The sequence below is a fragment of the Malaclemys terrapin genome, chromosome 1 (assembly GCF_027887155.1).
Source record: "Malaclemys terrapin pileata isolate rMalTer1 chromosome 1, rMalTer1.hap1, whole genome shotgun sequence".
Lineage (NCBI taxonomy): Eukaryota > Metazoa > Chordata > Testudines > Emydidae > Malaclemys > Malaclemys terrapin.
In genome coordinates this window covers 86,710,117-86,724,324 of record NC_071505.1, presented here as the reverse complement: position 1 = coordinate 86,724,324, position 14,208 = coordinate 86,710,117, and the positions used below count along the sequence as shown (strand labels likewise).

The following is a 14,208-nucleotide window of genomic DNA, read 5'->3' as shown; positions in this document are numbered from 1 at the left end:
TCGTTTATTTTTAAGATATTAGTGAAGAGTTTACCAACAGCAATGTGACACTGATATTTCTATATATCTTTTATCAGAGGGGTAGCCGTGTTAGTCTGAATCTGTAAAAAGCAACAGAGGGTCCTGTGGCACCTTTAAGACTAACTGACGTATTGGGAGCATAAGCTTTGGTGGGTAAGAACCTCACTTCTTGCATCTGAAGAAGTGAGGTTCTTACCCACCAAAGCTTATGCTCCCAATACTTCTGTTAGTCTTAAAGGTGCCACAGGACCCTCTGTTGCTTTTTATATATCTTTTGTTTCTCAAATATATAAAGTTATGTTTTGAGGGAAGTTAACTGAAAAAAGTTCAGATCTCAAGGTACTTTTCTGACGGAGTATTTTGATGAGCTGTTCAAGTATTACCTTTTTGTAGAGGCTCCAGGAATTGTGGCTTGCTGTGTAACTGTTGTATATGTTTGCTTTTTTGCCTATGTTCTGTAGGGAAGATGCATTTGGAGAAAGCAGTGCAATATTGCCTTGCACTTCTTAATCTGACCCTACAGAAGGAGAACCTCTTTATGGATCTCTTACGTGAGAGTCACCTATCCCTAATTGTCACACCTCTGGAACAGCTGCTGCAAGGAATCAACCCCCGCACTAAAAAGGCAGACAATGTGGTAAACATTGCCAGGTAGGCACAAATTACTTTGGGGAGCAGGCACTTTGGCTGTGTTGGAAAGTGGAGAGGCAATTCTTCAATTGGCGTCACACAGCAGGCTCTTCTGCTTGCTCAGAGCCTCGCTGAACAGTGAACTCTGCACAGCCCGAAGAGTCCACCTGCATACATCCGATTGCAAGAGTGGGGCCTATGTTTGTATTTTCTCCTTAGAAGAATTCCTCAGAACGGAAATTTCAAAGTTACACATCCTTTCTGTGAAATTCAGAACTTTTAAATTCATTGCTTACCTGTGTATAACCTTCATTTCTCCAACCTGGACTTTTTCATGATAGCTGTAGATTGGGCCAGTAAAAGTTCCTTTGACCCAATCTGCTACCCTAGCCTTTTGCAGAACTGACCGTTAATTATTCCCATTAAAGGGACACTGTCAACTTGATTTTCAAACAGAGAGCAATGCAGTTTCAGGTACAACACTTGAGTCCCTCTGCCAATGTTTGTGGTTTACAATGACATTTTACTATAGGCAGGCCAATACAAACAACTGGAAAACGGACTACATAGGAGAAACAGTGAAATCATTACACACACAGCCCTGTAAAAACAAAGTGTGTAAATAGTTTTTTCTCTAATCCTTTAGTTGTTATATCAGATGTTACATATAACAATAGTAAGTGTACAGTTTCAGATAGAAGTCTTTCAGACCATTGCTCTTTGTCCACTTATTTCCTGAGGGTGTGTCCCAATGCCTTCTTTCATTTATATTGACCCCTTTAGGTTGGATATAGGGTAGAGGAAACAACAGAAAAATTTCTGGGAGTGATCTCTCTCCTGGTCAGTCTTTATTACTGGCGGTGAGAGGGTTTAGCTGCTGTGTACCTCTGTAGACAAAAATTTAAATCTATAATTTAAAAAGTTTTCTATATATACTGGATTATTCAGATTTTATTTTAAATTTTTTAGTTTACAAATGTTCTTTTTTCCTCTGGGTAGTATTCTCTGGAGACTCTGGAGTGATCAACAATTTAATTACATTATTCTTGAAATTTTTTACAGGTATCTTTATCATGGCAACAGCAATCCTGAACTGGCTTTTGAAAGTGCCAAGATCCTCTGTTGCATTTCTTGTAATTCCAACATTCAGATAAAGCTAGTAGGAGATTTCACACATGATCAGGTAACCACCATTCTGTTTGAATTTGGGGAAAGAAAGTAGTGATGGGAAAACAGTATTTTTACTACTTAAAACAAACCTAGATTATATGTGGTAAGGCTACATAGTGCCTTGTCTCTACAAAAGAACAGATTATTTTTCCATAGCACCATAAAGATTGGCTACTTATTCATGGCATTACATTTTTAATGAAACAGTTACCACGATAAGAACAGGACAGTTTTGTATGACATACTAACCCTTTTCTTTGGTTAGACTGTCCTCCGTATGAGAGGTTAATGTAGCATATTTTTAAGACACTAGAGTTTAAAATATTATTTATCATGTGGCTTACCAGTTGACCTATGCTTAGAACAGTTAAGACCCCAATAATTAATGCTCACTAGTTTGATCACATTTTTGTCAGTGAAATTTACACCTGTGTGTGAAACTATAAAATTTCATTTTTTAAAATCATCTTGTACTTAAATCAGTGTTTTATCTTCACCAAACTTCTCTCTGTTTTTCATTCCCAACCTTCCATTTCTGAATCCAGAGTATAAGCCAGAAGCTGATGGCTGGGTTTGTGGAGTGTTTGGACAATGAAGATGCAGAGGAATTAATTAATCCAGAAGATGGTATGTGGCTGGTCACATTTTATTTACATGATTATCTTTTGTGTAGATTCAAATTGCTGAAAGCGAGCTAAGGAAATACATGCAAGAACAGCTTTCAAATTACTGAGCAAGTAAACCCTGAAACCGTTATGGTTTTGGCACCGCAGTTGCACAGAGGGCCCCATGGTTGGATGAAGAGTATTCTTCATTTATTTTAAATTAAGAAGATACTGTAAGAACAACCTATTCAAAATCGAACCAGTTCTTAAGAGAAAAATTATAAATTGCTCTGGACAAACTGCAGGATTATATTCAATAGTTATTTGGAATTAATTCCTGGAAATTTCTAGAGTGATCTGAGTTTTACCCGTAGCTTTCTTTTATTTGGTTTGTATGTTGTGGCTAGGGAAGGCCATGCAGTAGTTACATTATCTTCGTTTCAGTTTTCATCTGACCTTTTTTCACTTTTTAATAAGATCTGGAATCTGAAAAGAAGCAGTCTCGGATCCACCATGAAACAAAAATCCACATCCTGAATCTTCTCATCACCTCTCTGGAGTGCAGTCCACCCAATCTGGCCCTGTACTTTTTGGGGTTTGAACTGAAGAAACCTGTCAGCACCACAAATCTGCAAGACCCAGGTACATGGATGAAAAGGGGATCTAGTGTTTATCTAGCTTTTGTATCAATGTTGAGAAAATGTATTGGAAAGCTTAGTGGAAAAAATCCTGATTCCTCGTTCATGACATCAAGGGAAATGGCCTTAACCTTGAAGAATTGGATTTTAAAAGTATATTGATACTCACTTACGAAGTGTAAGCTACCACAGGACACATTCTTTTACACAGTAAGGAGAACCTGGAGATACACAGATGCTAATCTGGTTTGAACCAGTTATATCATGTAGAAGTTCGCCTTTCTTTCCTCAAGGTGATCTTTGGAAGAAGAAAGTGAATTTTAGCCTTGTAAGGTGTGTAAAGAAGGCCTGTAAAGTGTGTTTGTGCATGGGTGGATTTTCTTTTATTTTTGTTTCTTAGAAACCTTTTAGAAGTGTCAAGAATGGCAAGTCTCTGGTGTTACTTGACTTTGCTGGAAAACTGGGTGCGGGTTTGTCTGAATTTGTTAGCTTTCTCAACTCTTAGTTGAAAGGGTTGTGAGTAGGGCTGTCAATCGCAGTTAACTCATATGATTAACTAAAAAAAAATCAATCGTGATTAATCGCACTGTTAAACAATAGAATGCCAATTGAAATTTATTAAATATTTTTGGATGTTTTCTACATTTTCAAATATATTGATTTCAATTACAGCACAGAATACTAAGTGTACAGTGCTCACTATATTATTTTTGATTACAAAAATTTGCACTGTAAAAAAACAAAAGAAATAGTATTTTTCAATTCACCTAATACAAGTACTGTAGTGCAATCTCTTTATCATGAAAGTTGAACTTACAAATGTAGAATTATGTACAAAAAAACTGCATTCAAAAATAAAACAATGTAAAATTTTAGAGCCTTCAAGTCCACTCAGTCCTACTTCAGCCAATCACTCAGACAAACAAGTTTGGTTATAATTTGTGGGAGATAATGCTGCCCGCTTCTTGTTTACAATGTCACCTGAAAGTGAGAACAGGCGTTCGCATGGCACTTTTGTAGCCAGCGTTGCAAGGTATTTACGTGTCAGATATGCTAAACATTCATATGCCCCTTCATTCTTCATACTTGTATTAGGTGAATTCAGAAATACTATTTTTTTTACAGTGCAAGTACTTGTAATCAAAAATAAATATAAAGTGAGCACTGTACACTTTGTATTCTGTGTTGTAATTGAAATAATATCTTTGAAAATTTAGAAAACACCCAAAAATATTTAAATAAATGGTATTCTTATTAACAGTGTGATTTAATCGTGATTAATTTTTTTAATCACACGATTAATCACGATTATTTTTTTTAATCGCTTGACAGCCCTAGTTGTGAGGTATATTTCTGAAACAGACTTTTTCTTCCACCTCTTTTATAGAATGTTTTAGATATATAGGTGTTAACTCCAAACATGTTTTTAGTTGTTTTCATTATCTGCAATAGGAGAATGCCTATCAAATTGAAAGTAAGATCTACACAATGGTAATTGAGCCTGTACTTTTGCATGGCACTGAATGCTGGGCACAGAGGAAGAAATAGGAGCAGATATTGAATACAGTGAAAATGAAAATGTTAAGATAGATGATTAGAGTTAGAAGGAAGGACTATGTTCAGAACAAAGGCATTAGGGAAGTGTGGTGGTACTAATTATAGAAAAGCTGAAGGAATTCAGGTTTAAGTGATTAGGTGAAAAAAAAAATCAGAAGAATATATAGGAAATAGAGTGTTACCCTCCACTTGTAAGTTTAAAAGAGATGTTGGAAGACCCAAAACTAGATAGAGAGATGTACAAAAATATTTGATTAGCTGCAGAGTTTCCAAGGAACTGTTTTAAGACAGACTGGAATGGAGAAAGACTCGAAGAACCAACCCCAGATAGATGGGACAAAGCCTTGAAGAAGAAACAAATATAAATGCCTGTTTTAAATACTCTGAACAAAACCGAATACCCCTCCCAATCAGCTTACAATTGCTTGATATTGGATATAATCCCAGCAAATTTCCAGTTGTCCATAACCTTCCAGGAAGAGTGAGGTGGATGGAACCTGAATTTATAATGTGAAAAAATAATAATTAAAAAAAAAAAAAAATTCAGGCTGCCTTTATGCACCAAAAAGACATACAAAAGGAAACGAGTCCTTTTTTCCCCACTTACAGATCACTTTTACTTGCTGATAGTGGTTTGGCAGTTTCAAAATACAGTAGACTCTCATTAGTAGCAACATATTGGTGCCCTTTTGCTATGTTGCTCCTAAGCGGCTGTTGCTGTTACGGGGAGCATTGACATAGTACGGAAAGTATTCCAAGCGAATTGTTGCTTGTATGTGGTGGCGGCTCTGCAAACAAGCATCCACTATGTAATAGCTTAACAGTGGCAAGTATGTAAACTACTTGCTCTTATCCACAGGTAGCCTTACCAGGAAAGCTAGAGGCACTTAATATAGTAATCTTGAATGTCTCCATTCTGACCTAGCTGCAAAGTACTTTACATCATTATGACATTAAGTAGATCTTCAATTTATTATGACACTACACAAGTATTTATATGTTTGACTTTCTAAAACTCGTTTATCATTGAAAACAGATATGGAGATTTCAGTCCAGGTGAACATTATATTTTTGGTTTAATGATTTAAGTAAATTGTGTTGAATCTGACTCTAGGATGGAAAACAATTTTTTCTGTGTGTTCTGATGAATGGAGATATTGAAAGAATGGTTTTCAAGAGAATACTTGAATATATTTCGGATCTTTAGGTTTGTTTTATTTCAGTTCTTCTGGTAGGAAGTGGTAGAAGCGCATATCTGTGTGCGGCAGTTAAACAAAACATTTCACATTGGGATTCTTATGATGCTTTGCTCTCATGGCTTATGTTGCCATGTGAAATCCTTGCAGGAATTAATTTCTTATCTCTCCATAGAGCGTTTATTATTATTTAAATATTATTCATCATTTTACAAGTTGGGTGATTATCATGCCATAGATTAACAAATATAATTATTGATGATTTCTGGCCATCCTACTCTTCAACCAGATTCTGAAACACTACAAGCATGGAACTTGTTCTGTTCATCATTTGAAGGAGATAATGATTAAAAAAAGAATAAAAAGAAAGGGCTCCATTTTCACATTGAATCATTTTTTCTTGGTTAGTGTGCAAGTTTAACCATGTAAATTTCATGATATAATCATTGGAAGACAAGAGTATTAATCTCTCCTTTTAATGGAGTATTGACAATAATTTCAAAGCTTAGTAGAGAGCAGGAATCCAAAATTGTTATGCAGTTTATCAAGAATATGAAAAAAACTTATTGAATTCACTGTTGTTTTTTAATAGAATTGAAGAAAAAGGGTCCTAAATAAACTGTGACAGATACGGGACTATTTGTTCTCTCTCTTTACTAATGCAAAAAAAAGTGTGTCAAACACTTTCTTATGAATTTTAATAAGGTGCAATTCCCACCATACCGAAATCTCTGCCAGATTTTGTGAAGCTGATACGTGGAACACAGCTGTGTGTACAGTGCACGATCTGTGTGAGGGATCTGGTTTCTATAATGGTGTATATGTAAGCTATGCATGTTAATGATATTTATGAAAGTCAACCAGTGCTAAACAAAAATAATTAATCTTCTTTTAAGGTGTCTTGGGTTGCCCACGAACTTGCCTTCATGCTATTTTGAATATACTGGAGAAAGGTACTGAAACAAGGACGGGCCCTACAGCAGTGCAAGAATCTCCCCATCTTGCAGAACTGTGTTATCAGGTATTGTATACAGAATATTTCCTGTTGGCAGAATCTGAAACAGGGTTTCCACTTCTTGGTTAGTAATGAGCACAGAGGTGGTTGTGATTGGATAGTTTTTTGTTCCATATGTTTATGCTACATTTTTTTACATACTAAAACTTTTACTCCTCTATCCTTCCCTTATGTAAAAATGGATTACTGCGCATTTACAATATAAAGAATCTGCAATCACGCCAAAGTTAGTAAATGGATACTCTTTATAAAGCAACCTTTGCTTTGTGTTTCTCCTACTAATGTGTGGCTTGTTAATTAAACAAGGAGTGTGTTGTTCTATTTTTGCACCATCCATTGTTTGCCTAGAGCAGTGGTTCTCAAACTAGGGCCGCCGCTTGTTCAGGGAAAGCCCCTGGTGGGCCAGGCCGGGCCGGTTTGTTTACCTGCCGCGTCCGCAGGTTCGGCCGATCGCGGCTCCCACTGGCCGTGGTTCGCCGCTCCAGGCCAATGGGGGCTGCAGGAAGGGCGGCTAGCACGTCCTGCACCGCTTCCTGCAGCCCCCATTGGCCTGAAGCGGCGAACCGCGGCCACTGGGAGCTGCGATCGGCCGCACCTGCGGACGCGGCAGGTAAACAAACCGGCCTGGCCCACCAGGGGCTTTCCCTGAACAGGTGGTGGCCCTAGTTTGAGAACCACTGGCCTAGAGAATAAAAAATATGAATAATCCGTACTTGTAAAGAACTCTCAAAATCTAGTGTGGAGTGTCTCCCCTTAACTTTGCAGCAATGACAAATAATTATATTCTAAATGGACATAATTTAATTAGGCATGTATGCATCATTGATGAGCTAGGCGCCTTGCATATAAAATCAAATCAGATAAAAATATAAATAAGTCATCATGTCATGCTAAAAGCCTTTCGAAATAAAAATGACTTCAAATGGAATTCATTCAAATTGGTTCTAAAGTCAGGAAGGAAGACATGCCACAGAAGGAAAGTGACATGGAGTATATTTCCTTCCTATGGTGCATCCAAGGATTGAGAAAGCTCCATACCTTTCCAGCTAAGAGAACAGGATGGTGCCACAGCATGTATGAATAGAAGCTAATCATCTACCTATTCATCTAGTCCTTCAGTGGTGTGACAATCTGATATAAGTGATTTATTCAGCCTTGGAGTAGACCAATGGGATGTTTGTTTTAAACACAGACACGGTATTAGTTAAGTCATATATTTTTGTGTGTATCTTATTTTTCTTTTGAATTGGTGTCTTTTAAATTTGGAACAGAAATTAAAACCTTATTTTTGTTCCAATTATCAGGTGATCTATCAGTTGTGTGCGTGCTCAGATACATCAGGTCCAACTATGAGATATTTGAGGACCAGCCAGGATTTCTTATTCTCTCAGTTGCAGCATTTGCCATTTTCTATCAAAGGTAAAAAAAAAAAAAAAAATATTTAGAAGAAAAATTCATGTTAATTTAAAATTGCTTATCCCTTTGATACTGGGAGGTGTCAAGGTTCTAGGTGAGTTCTTGATTGAATGGATTAAATCCAGTCTGTCAGCTAATTTGTTGATTTTAGCAAAGTAATCTCCTTGGATTTACTAGTCTGAAATCCAAACTGTAATTGTGAAAGCTGTTGTATACCATCATATCGAATTTGCAGACTGAGTAGGCATGGGTAAGAGGGGACATGGAAGAGAGAGATACATTTCAAGATACATTTTTTTTTCTCAAAATACTTTATTATTGTGGTTTGCAATTCATCCCTGTTTAATTTGCGAATCCCACAAAAGTCTAGAGTATTTGTAAGTTTCACTTCCATTACAAATTTGTTAGATGCTACTGTGGAATTCTACATTTTGAAAAGTGGGGAAGGCTTTTGGATCCAGGTAGAGCCAGGGAAGTGAAGAATTGTATGCGAATAGTATGAAATGTCATATCCTTGTTATGAATAATTGCCTGAGATTATTTCTAATGCTGGCATTAATTTTTGAATAATTAATAGGTGCATTTTAATGTTTCTAAAGATATTTTTCAGTTGTAATAATGAGAATAAGTTTAAAAATTAATTGGATGTAACAAAGGCTGGTCTAGGTGATGCAATGTATTAACTTACTATTTGTTAGTAAATGACTATATAGTGCCATGACTTTGGATAATCCTTTACAGAGATTAAAAACAGTGTCTACCTCAAAGATTTTACAATCCTAAATTAGATGAACATAGAACATGAAGATTTCTGGAGGCGACAGTTCAAGCCTGGTTAAGTTTGACTAATGGCAGTGTGTAGAGTAGAGGCATTACATGTGTAGCTGCATGCCAGAATGAAAGGTTCCAGCAGCGGGGAGGCTGTGGGGAAAGGCTCCGACAGCTTCTCTCTGCTAGAGCCTTTCCCTACTGTTTCCCCCTTGTCGGAGCCTATCCCTGCTTCCAGAGTCTTTCACATTGTGACAGGGAAAGGCTCTGGCAATCCGGAGGCAGTGGGACACTGCAGATGTGGGAGGCACTGCTTGGGCTTGTAGAGAGCCCATGTAGGGTATATATCTATGGGGTTCAGGCATGTAGGGTGGTCTGCTGTACTCCTCTACTCATTTAAGACATGCCTCACCATCTACACTGCTGTTTACACCCATGCTAACTGGGTGTCTAGTGTCTGCTCTACATGCTGCTGCAAGTGTAGACTTAGGCTGAGTACATTCTATCTCAGCTGAGTGCCTAGTTGATATTCATTCAGATCATAAAGGCACCATAATTGATCAGAATTGACCATCTTTGCTCAGAAAAGGCAGAGTACTGTGCAGTGTAGTTGGTACATACATGTGTGACCACTGCACACTGCAACTATTCCTGGCATTGGACAGTTCTGTCAGTCCTTAGCTTTCATGAGCAAGAAGTAAGGAAACAATTTAGCCAGGTTCAATTAAGTTGAAAATCACTTCTCTCACACGCATCATCCAAAAAAACCCCACCCAAACAAAAAACAATTTTATTGTAATACGAAGCATTATTTTTACTCAGCTGTGTGATTCTTTCCCTTATCTAGAACATGAGATTTCAGCACTAAACCAGATGTCTTGGCTGATGAAAACAGCATCTATAGAACTGCGTGTGACATCACTGAACCGCCAGCGTTCCCACACACAGAGACTCTTGCATCTGCTGCTGGATGACATGCCTGTAAAACCTTACTTAGGTAAAATGGGGTATGTTTTGGGGGAGAATAGGGAAACCAAGATTTGAACTAGTGAGAAAGTCCTCTTTCCTTACTTAAATTACTCCTCTTTTTCTCTCACACACACACACACACACACACACACACACACACACACACACACACACACACTTTAATTCTTGTTTAACATTTGAAAACCTTTCTGGTATTTAGTTTGGTATTGGCACTGCAGGAGTGAGGAATGTGGACTGCAATGTATGGAACACAGGATTATACTCTTTCTTCCTTTCATTCTTTTTTGTTTGCCTGTTGGTTTGTTTGAAATGTCTCTGTAAAATATTCTACAGACATTACCTCTCCAACCTGGATAGAATCATTAGCCACCAGTGAACAGACAATAATTGTTTTCACTTTCTACCATCCTGGTCTGGATTTGAACCAGTGACCTAAAAGTGAGAAATTGACTGGTCGGCAGTCGTGTCATGTGCCCTTTCAGGCTTGGTCAAATCGTTTACATTTTTCTCTATCTTAGTTTTCTGTTTTATTGTATTTCAATACTCTTAGCTGATGGTGAAGGAGGAATGGAAGATGAAAGTCGATCAATCAGTGCATTTCTTCACGTTGACACCGCCTCCAAAGGTAAATGCTCTGGAGATTCATTATTTCTTAATAAGGATTTTCTACTGATGAACAGGAAAGGCTGCCTCTAGCAGATCGATTTCAGCATGAAAAATGGCAGACATAAGCAACAGCAACAACTACAGTATGCAGAACACTATTATCTAGCATGAAATAATGGATTTTAGAAAGCAAAGTGAGTTTTATAATGAGGGAAAAATACTGCAATAGGAGAAGAGGTAAAAGAGTAATGCACGAGGGAGGGCAAAAGGCAGTCCGTAAGTGAACCGGCACAGTAACCATTTTGAGACTTACTGTGACACACACCCCTAAATAGTATCATTAAGTTTCTGTGACTGAAAATATTTGTATTTGTGTTAGTTTTTTTGTTTTTGTTTTTTTTAGAACTTAGGTGACTAAAGTTGAACTCCTAAATCCATGTCAGGCACTCAAAAGTTGCCTCAAGTTCTCTTCGCCTCTGAAAATCAGGCTGTTTTTTATTTAGGAGCTGAATTTTAGACACCTGAAAATTTTGGCCCATGTGCATATATAAAATGAGAAATAACATTGTAGAAATGAGTTAATCTAATCTAAATCATAAAAACCAAAAATCTATTCTGTTAACAGATTCATAGCCTTATCTGGTCAGAAAGCTGTTACTGTGAGGCATGTTAAAGTGAAGAATTGTACTTTATAAATGTCAGTTAAGGTCCCAGTAGGTCCTTGGTATTTCTGAATAGGATAATAGTTCATTTTCTTTCACAGTACGCAGGAAGATCTTGAGTATTCTGGATTCCATTGACTTCAGCCAGGAGATCCCTGAACCTTTGCAACTGGATTTTTTTGACCGTGCTCAGATTGAACTGGTCATTGCTAACTGTGAGCACAAGAATGCACGTGGGCAAGTTATCTGCAACGTCAAGGTAAGCAGTGTTTGGAGAGTGCTGTCTCAAGCTAGGCAAGGTGTCTAAAATTTGATTTTGTAATTTAAAAAAAATGGCTGTTGGGGTTTAGGTTCTGTTATTACTGGTCATTGTACACACTGATAGTGCCCTGGCCCCCATGTTGGGATTTACCTTCCCAATGAGGTTCAGATAGTGGACACTTTGAACTAATAAAGATATTTTTAGTTTAAGACTGATCCAGCTCAGTAGCATGTTACAAGCATGCAACAATTGGCAATTAAGGTATTGTCTATCACCCCCAACTACTCTGAGCTGTGATCAGTTACAGTAGGGCCAGGAGCAGAACCACCACCTCTACCAAGTGCTCCAGAGTCTTGATTACCTATGGACCTTCTGAGCAACTTCATCTGCTATTGTTGTTCCCCTTTTATTGTAGAGTAGAAAGTTCTGAAGATGTTTCATCGTGTGAGCTACTTAAACTTAAACCTGATTTTCTTTTTAATGTCCATATATTGTATAAGAGCTATTGGTACTCCATCTGTGTTCTACTGATGATGGATGCTCTCAGGAGAGTTTTTGTGCTCTGCAATGTTTTTCCATTTTAAACTCTCTCCCCCCCCAAATTTTATTAATAATGTGACTTAAATTGTCACTTATTTATATACATATGTAATGGAGTAGCATGCAAAGGCTGCAGTCAGGATCATGGTTCATTGTGCAGGGTGCTGTATGAACATATAGGAAGACCCAATCCCTGCCTTAAAGACTTTAAAGTCTGTAAGTCAAAGAGCAGATAAAGGGTTGGGGAAAGGATACAACATATAAGCAGTTATCTGGGTGATGGTAAGAACTTGGCCATGTTGATACAAAGTTGTTCCATGTCTTTTTAAAATATAATTGTTTTAAAAATCTTTATACTTTTTTTGGAGTGTGGAGCAGTTGAAATTGAAGTGGGAAGAGGAAGGGATTGTGGGACTAAGACGGGGTGGATAAAGGAAGAGGAAAACTGTTTGGGAAAAGCAAAGCGGGAAGTGATGAGAGGAGGGTGTGAAGCAGAGTGAATTGGGCAGTTGAAGGGCTGCAGTAATAGGAGAGGGGTGAGATAAGCGGGGAACGTGCAAAATCAAGGAAACTAAGGCCATGTCTACGCTTACTGGGAATTGCTGCTGCTGTGATCGATGCAGTGGGGGGTTGATTTAGTTAGTGGGTCTAGTGAAGACCTGCTAAATCGACCGCAAAGCGCTCTCCTGTCAACTCCGGTACTCCACCGGAACGAGAGGAGTAAGGTAAATCAACGGGAGAGCATCTCCTGTCGACGCAGCGTGGTATAGACACTAAGCTCCGTTGACTCCAACTATGTTATTCTCATAGCTGGAGTAACATAACTTAGGTCGACTTACCCTGGTAGTGTAGACAAGGCCTAAGTGTGCAGCTGTTTCCTAGGCTGAATCCACTATGCTTATGTGTTTGCAAACATTTCCAGACAGCAGGGAAGTTCACAATCTAGACACGGCAGTATTTAGGCGTACTGGTACCCCCTTTCATTCTATTAGTTTGATTTTTATTTTTTTTTTCCCCTGCTCTTTCAATTCCAGTATCTTCATAGAGTTCTGGTTGCAGAAGTTAATGCCCTTCCAGGAATGGCAGCCATAGGACAGAGACCTTTACTTATGGAGGTAAGCCTAGTCAAAATAACCTAGGGCAAGGGTTGACAACCTTTCAGAAGTGGTGGGCCAAGTCTTCATTTATTCACTCTAATTTAAGGTTTCACATGCCAGTAATACATTTTAATGTTTTTAGAAGGTCTCTTTCTACAAGTCTATAATATATAACTAAACTATTGCTGTATGTAAAGTAAATAAGGTTTTTAAAATGTTTAAGAAGCTTCATTTAAAATTAAATTAAAATGTAAAGCCCCCTGGACCGGTGGCCAGGACACGGGCAGTGTGAGTGCCACTGAAAATCAGCTCGTGTGCCGCCTTTGGCACGCGTGCCATAGGTTGCCTACTCCTGACCTAGGGCATGTCTAGGTAGAGAGTTAGTATGCGGCAAACCGGGGTGTAAATCTACAGCACACTAGATTGCTGTGCACTAATTGTGTGGAACCTGCCTCTATGCACTAAAAGTTCCCTTGTGTGCTTTGACTTACTGATGTTTGAAATGGGAGACGGTCAAAGCACATGAGGGAACTTTTAATGCTTGGTAGGAGGGTCCATATGGCCAGTTAGTGTACGGCACTCTAGAGCACTGTAGATTTACACCCTGCTTGGAAAAGTCCCTAGTCCCATTGAATTGAATGAACAATTCCATTGCTTTTTCTGATCAACTAAAGATATTTAAGTGGTTTATTTTTTTCAAAGACTATGACCAAAAAATAAGACACGCCACCAGCAGTCTGTCATCATTTTCTTGTGCTATATAATCTAACTAAAATTTCCTTTTCTTGGGAGTCCAGGAGATCAACACAATTCTGCAGTATGTGGTAGAGCGGAACAAGCTGCTGCAGTGTCTCCACGCAAAGCGGCATGCACTGGAGTCCTGGAGACAGCTGGTGGAAATTATACTGACTGCCTGCCCTCAAGACCTCATACAGGCTGAAGACAGACAGCTGATTATCCGGGACCTCTTACACGATGTGCATGACAAGGTAATGGTCTTTTGGAAACCAACCATCTTTTTGAACTGTGATGGTA

At 38.3% G+C, this 14,208-nt stretch overlaps 1 protein-coding gene across 1 annotated transcript in view; it reads left to right on the top strand.

Moving 5' to 3' along the window:
- NUP205 (nucleoporin 205) overlaps window positions 1-14,208 on the top strand; it is a 68,759-nt gene that overhangs the window by 36,086 nt on the left and 18,465 nt on the right. The window contains exons 18-28 of the mRNA XM_054029017.1: window positions 483-672; window positions 1,714-1,834; window positions 2,367-2,448; window positions 2,904-3,068; window positions 6,714-6,838; window positions 8,137-8,251; window positions 9,864-10,013; window positions 10,557-10,631; window positions 11,376-11,533; window positions 13,111-13,191; window positions 13,971-14,162. Coding sequence (XP_053884992.1) covers window positions 483-672; window positions 1,714-1,834; window positions 2,367-2,448; window positions 2,904-3,068; window positions 6,714-6,838; window positions 8,137-8,251; window positions 9,864-10,013; window positions 10,557-10,631; window positions 11,376-11,533; window positions 13,111-13,191; window positions 13,971-14,162 — 1,454 coding nt within the window. The remainder of the gene's footprint in view (window positions 1-482; window positions 673-1,713; window positions 1,835-2,366; window positions 2,449-2,903; window positions 3,069-6,713; window positions 6,839-8,136; window positions 8,252-9,863; window positions 10,014-10,556; window positions 10,632-11,375; window positions 11,534-13,110; window positions 13,192-13,970; window positions 14,163-14,208) is intronic.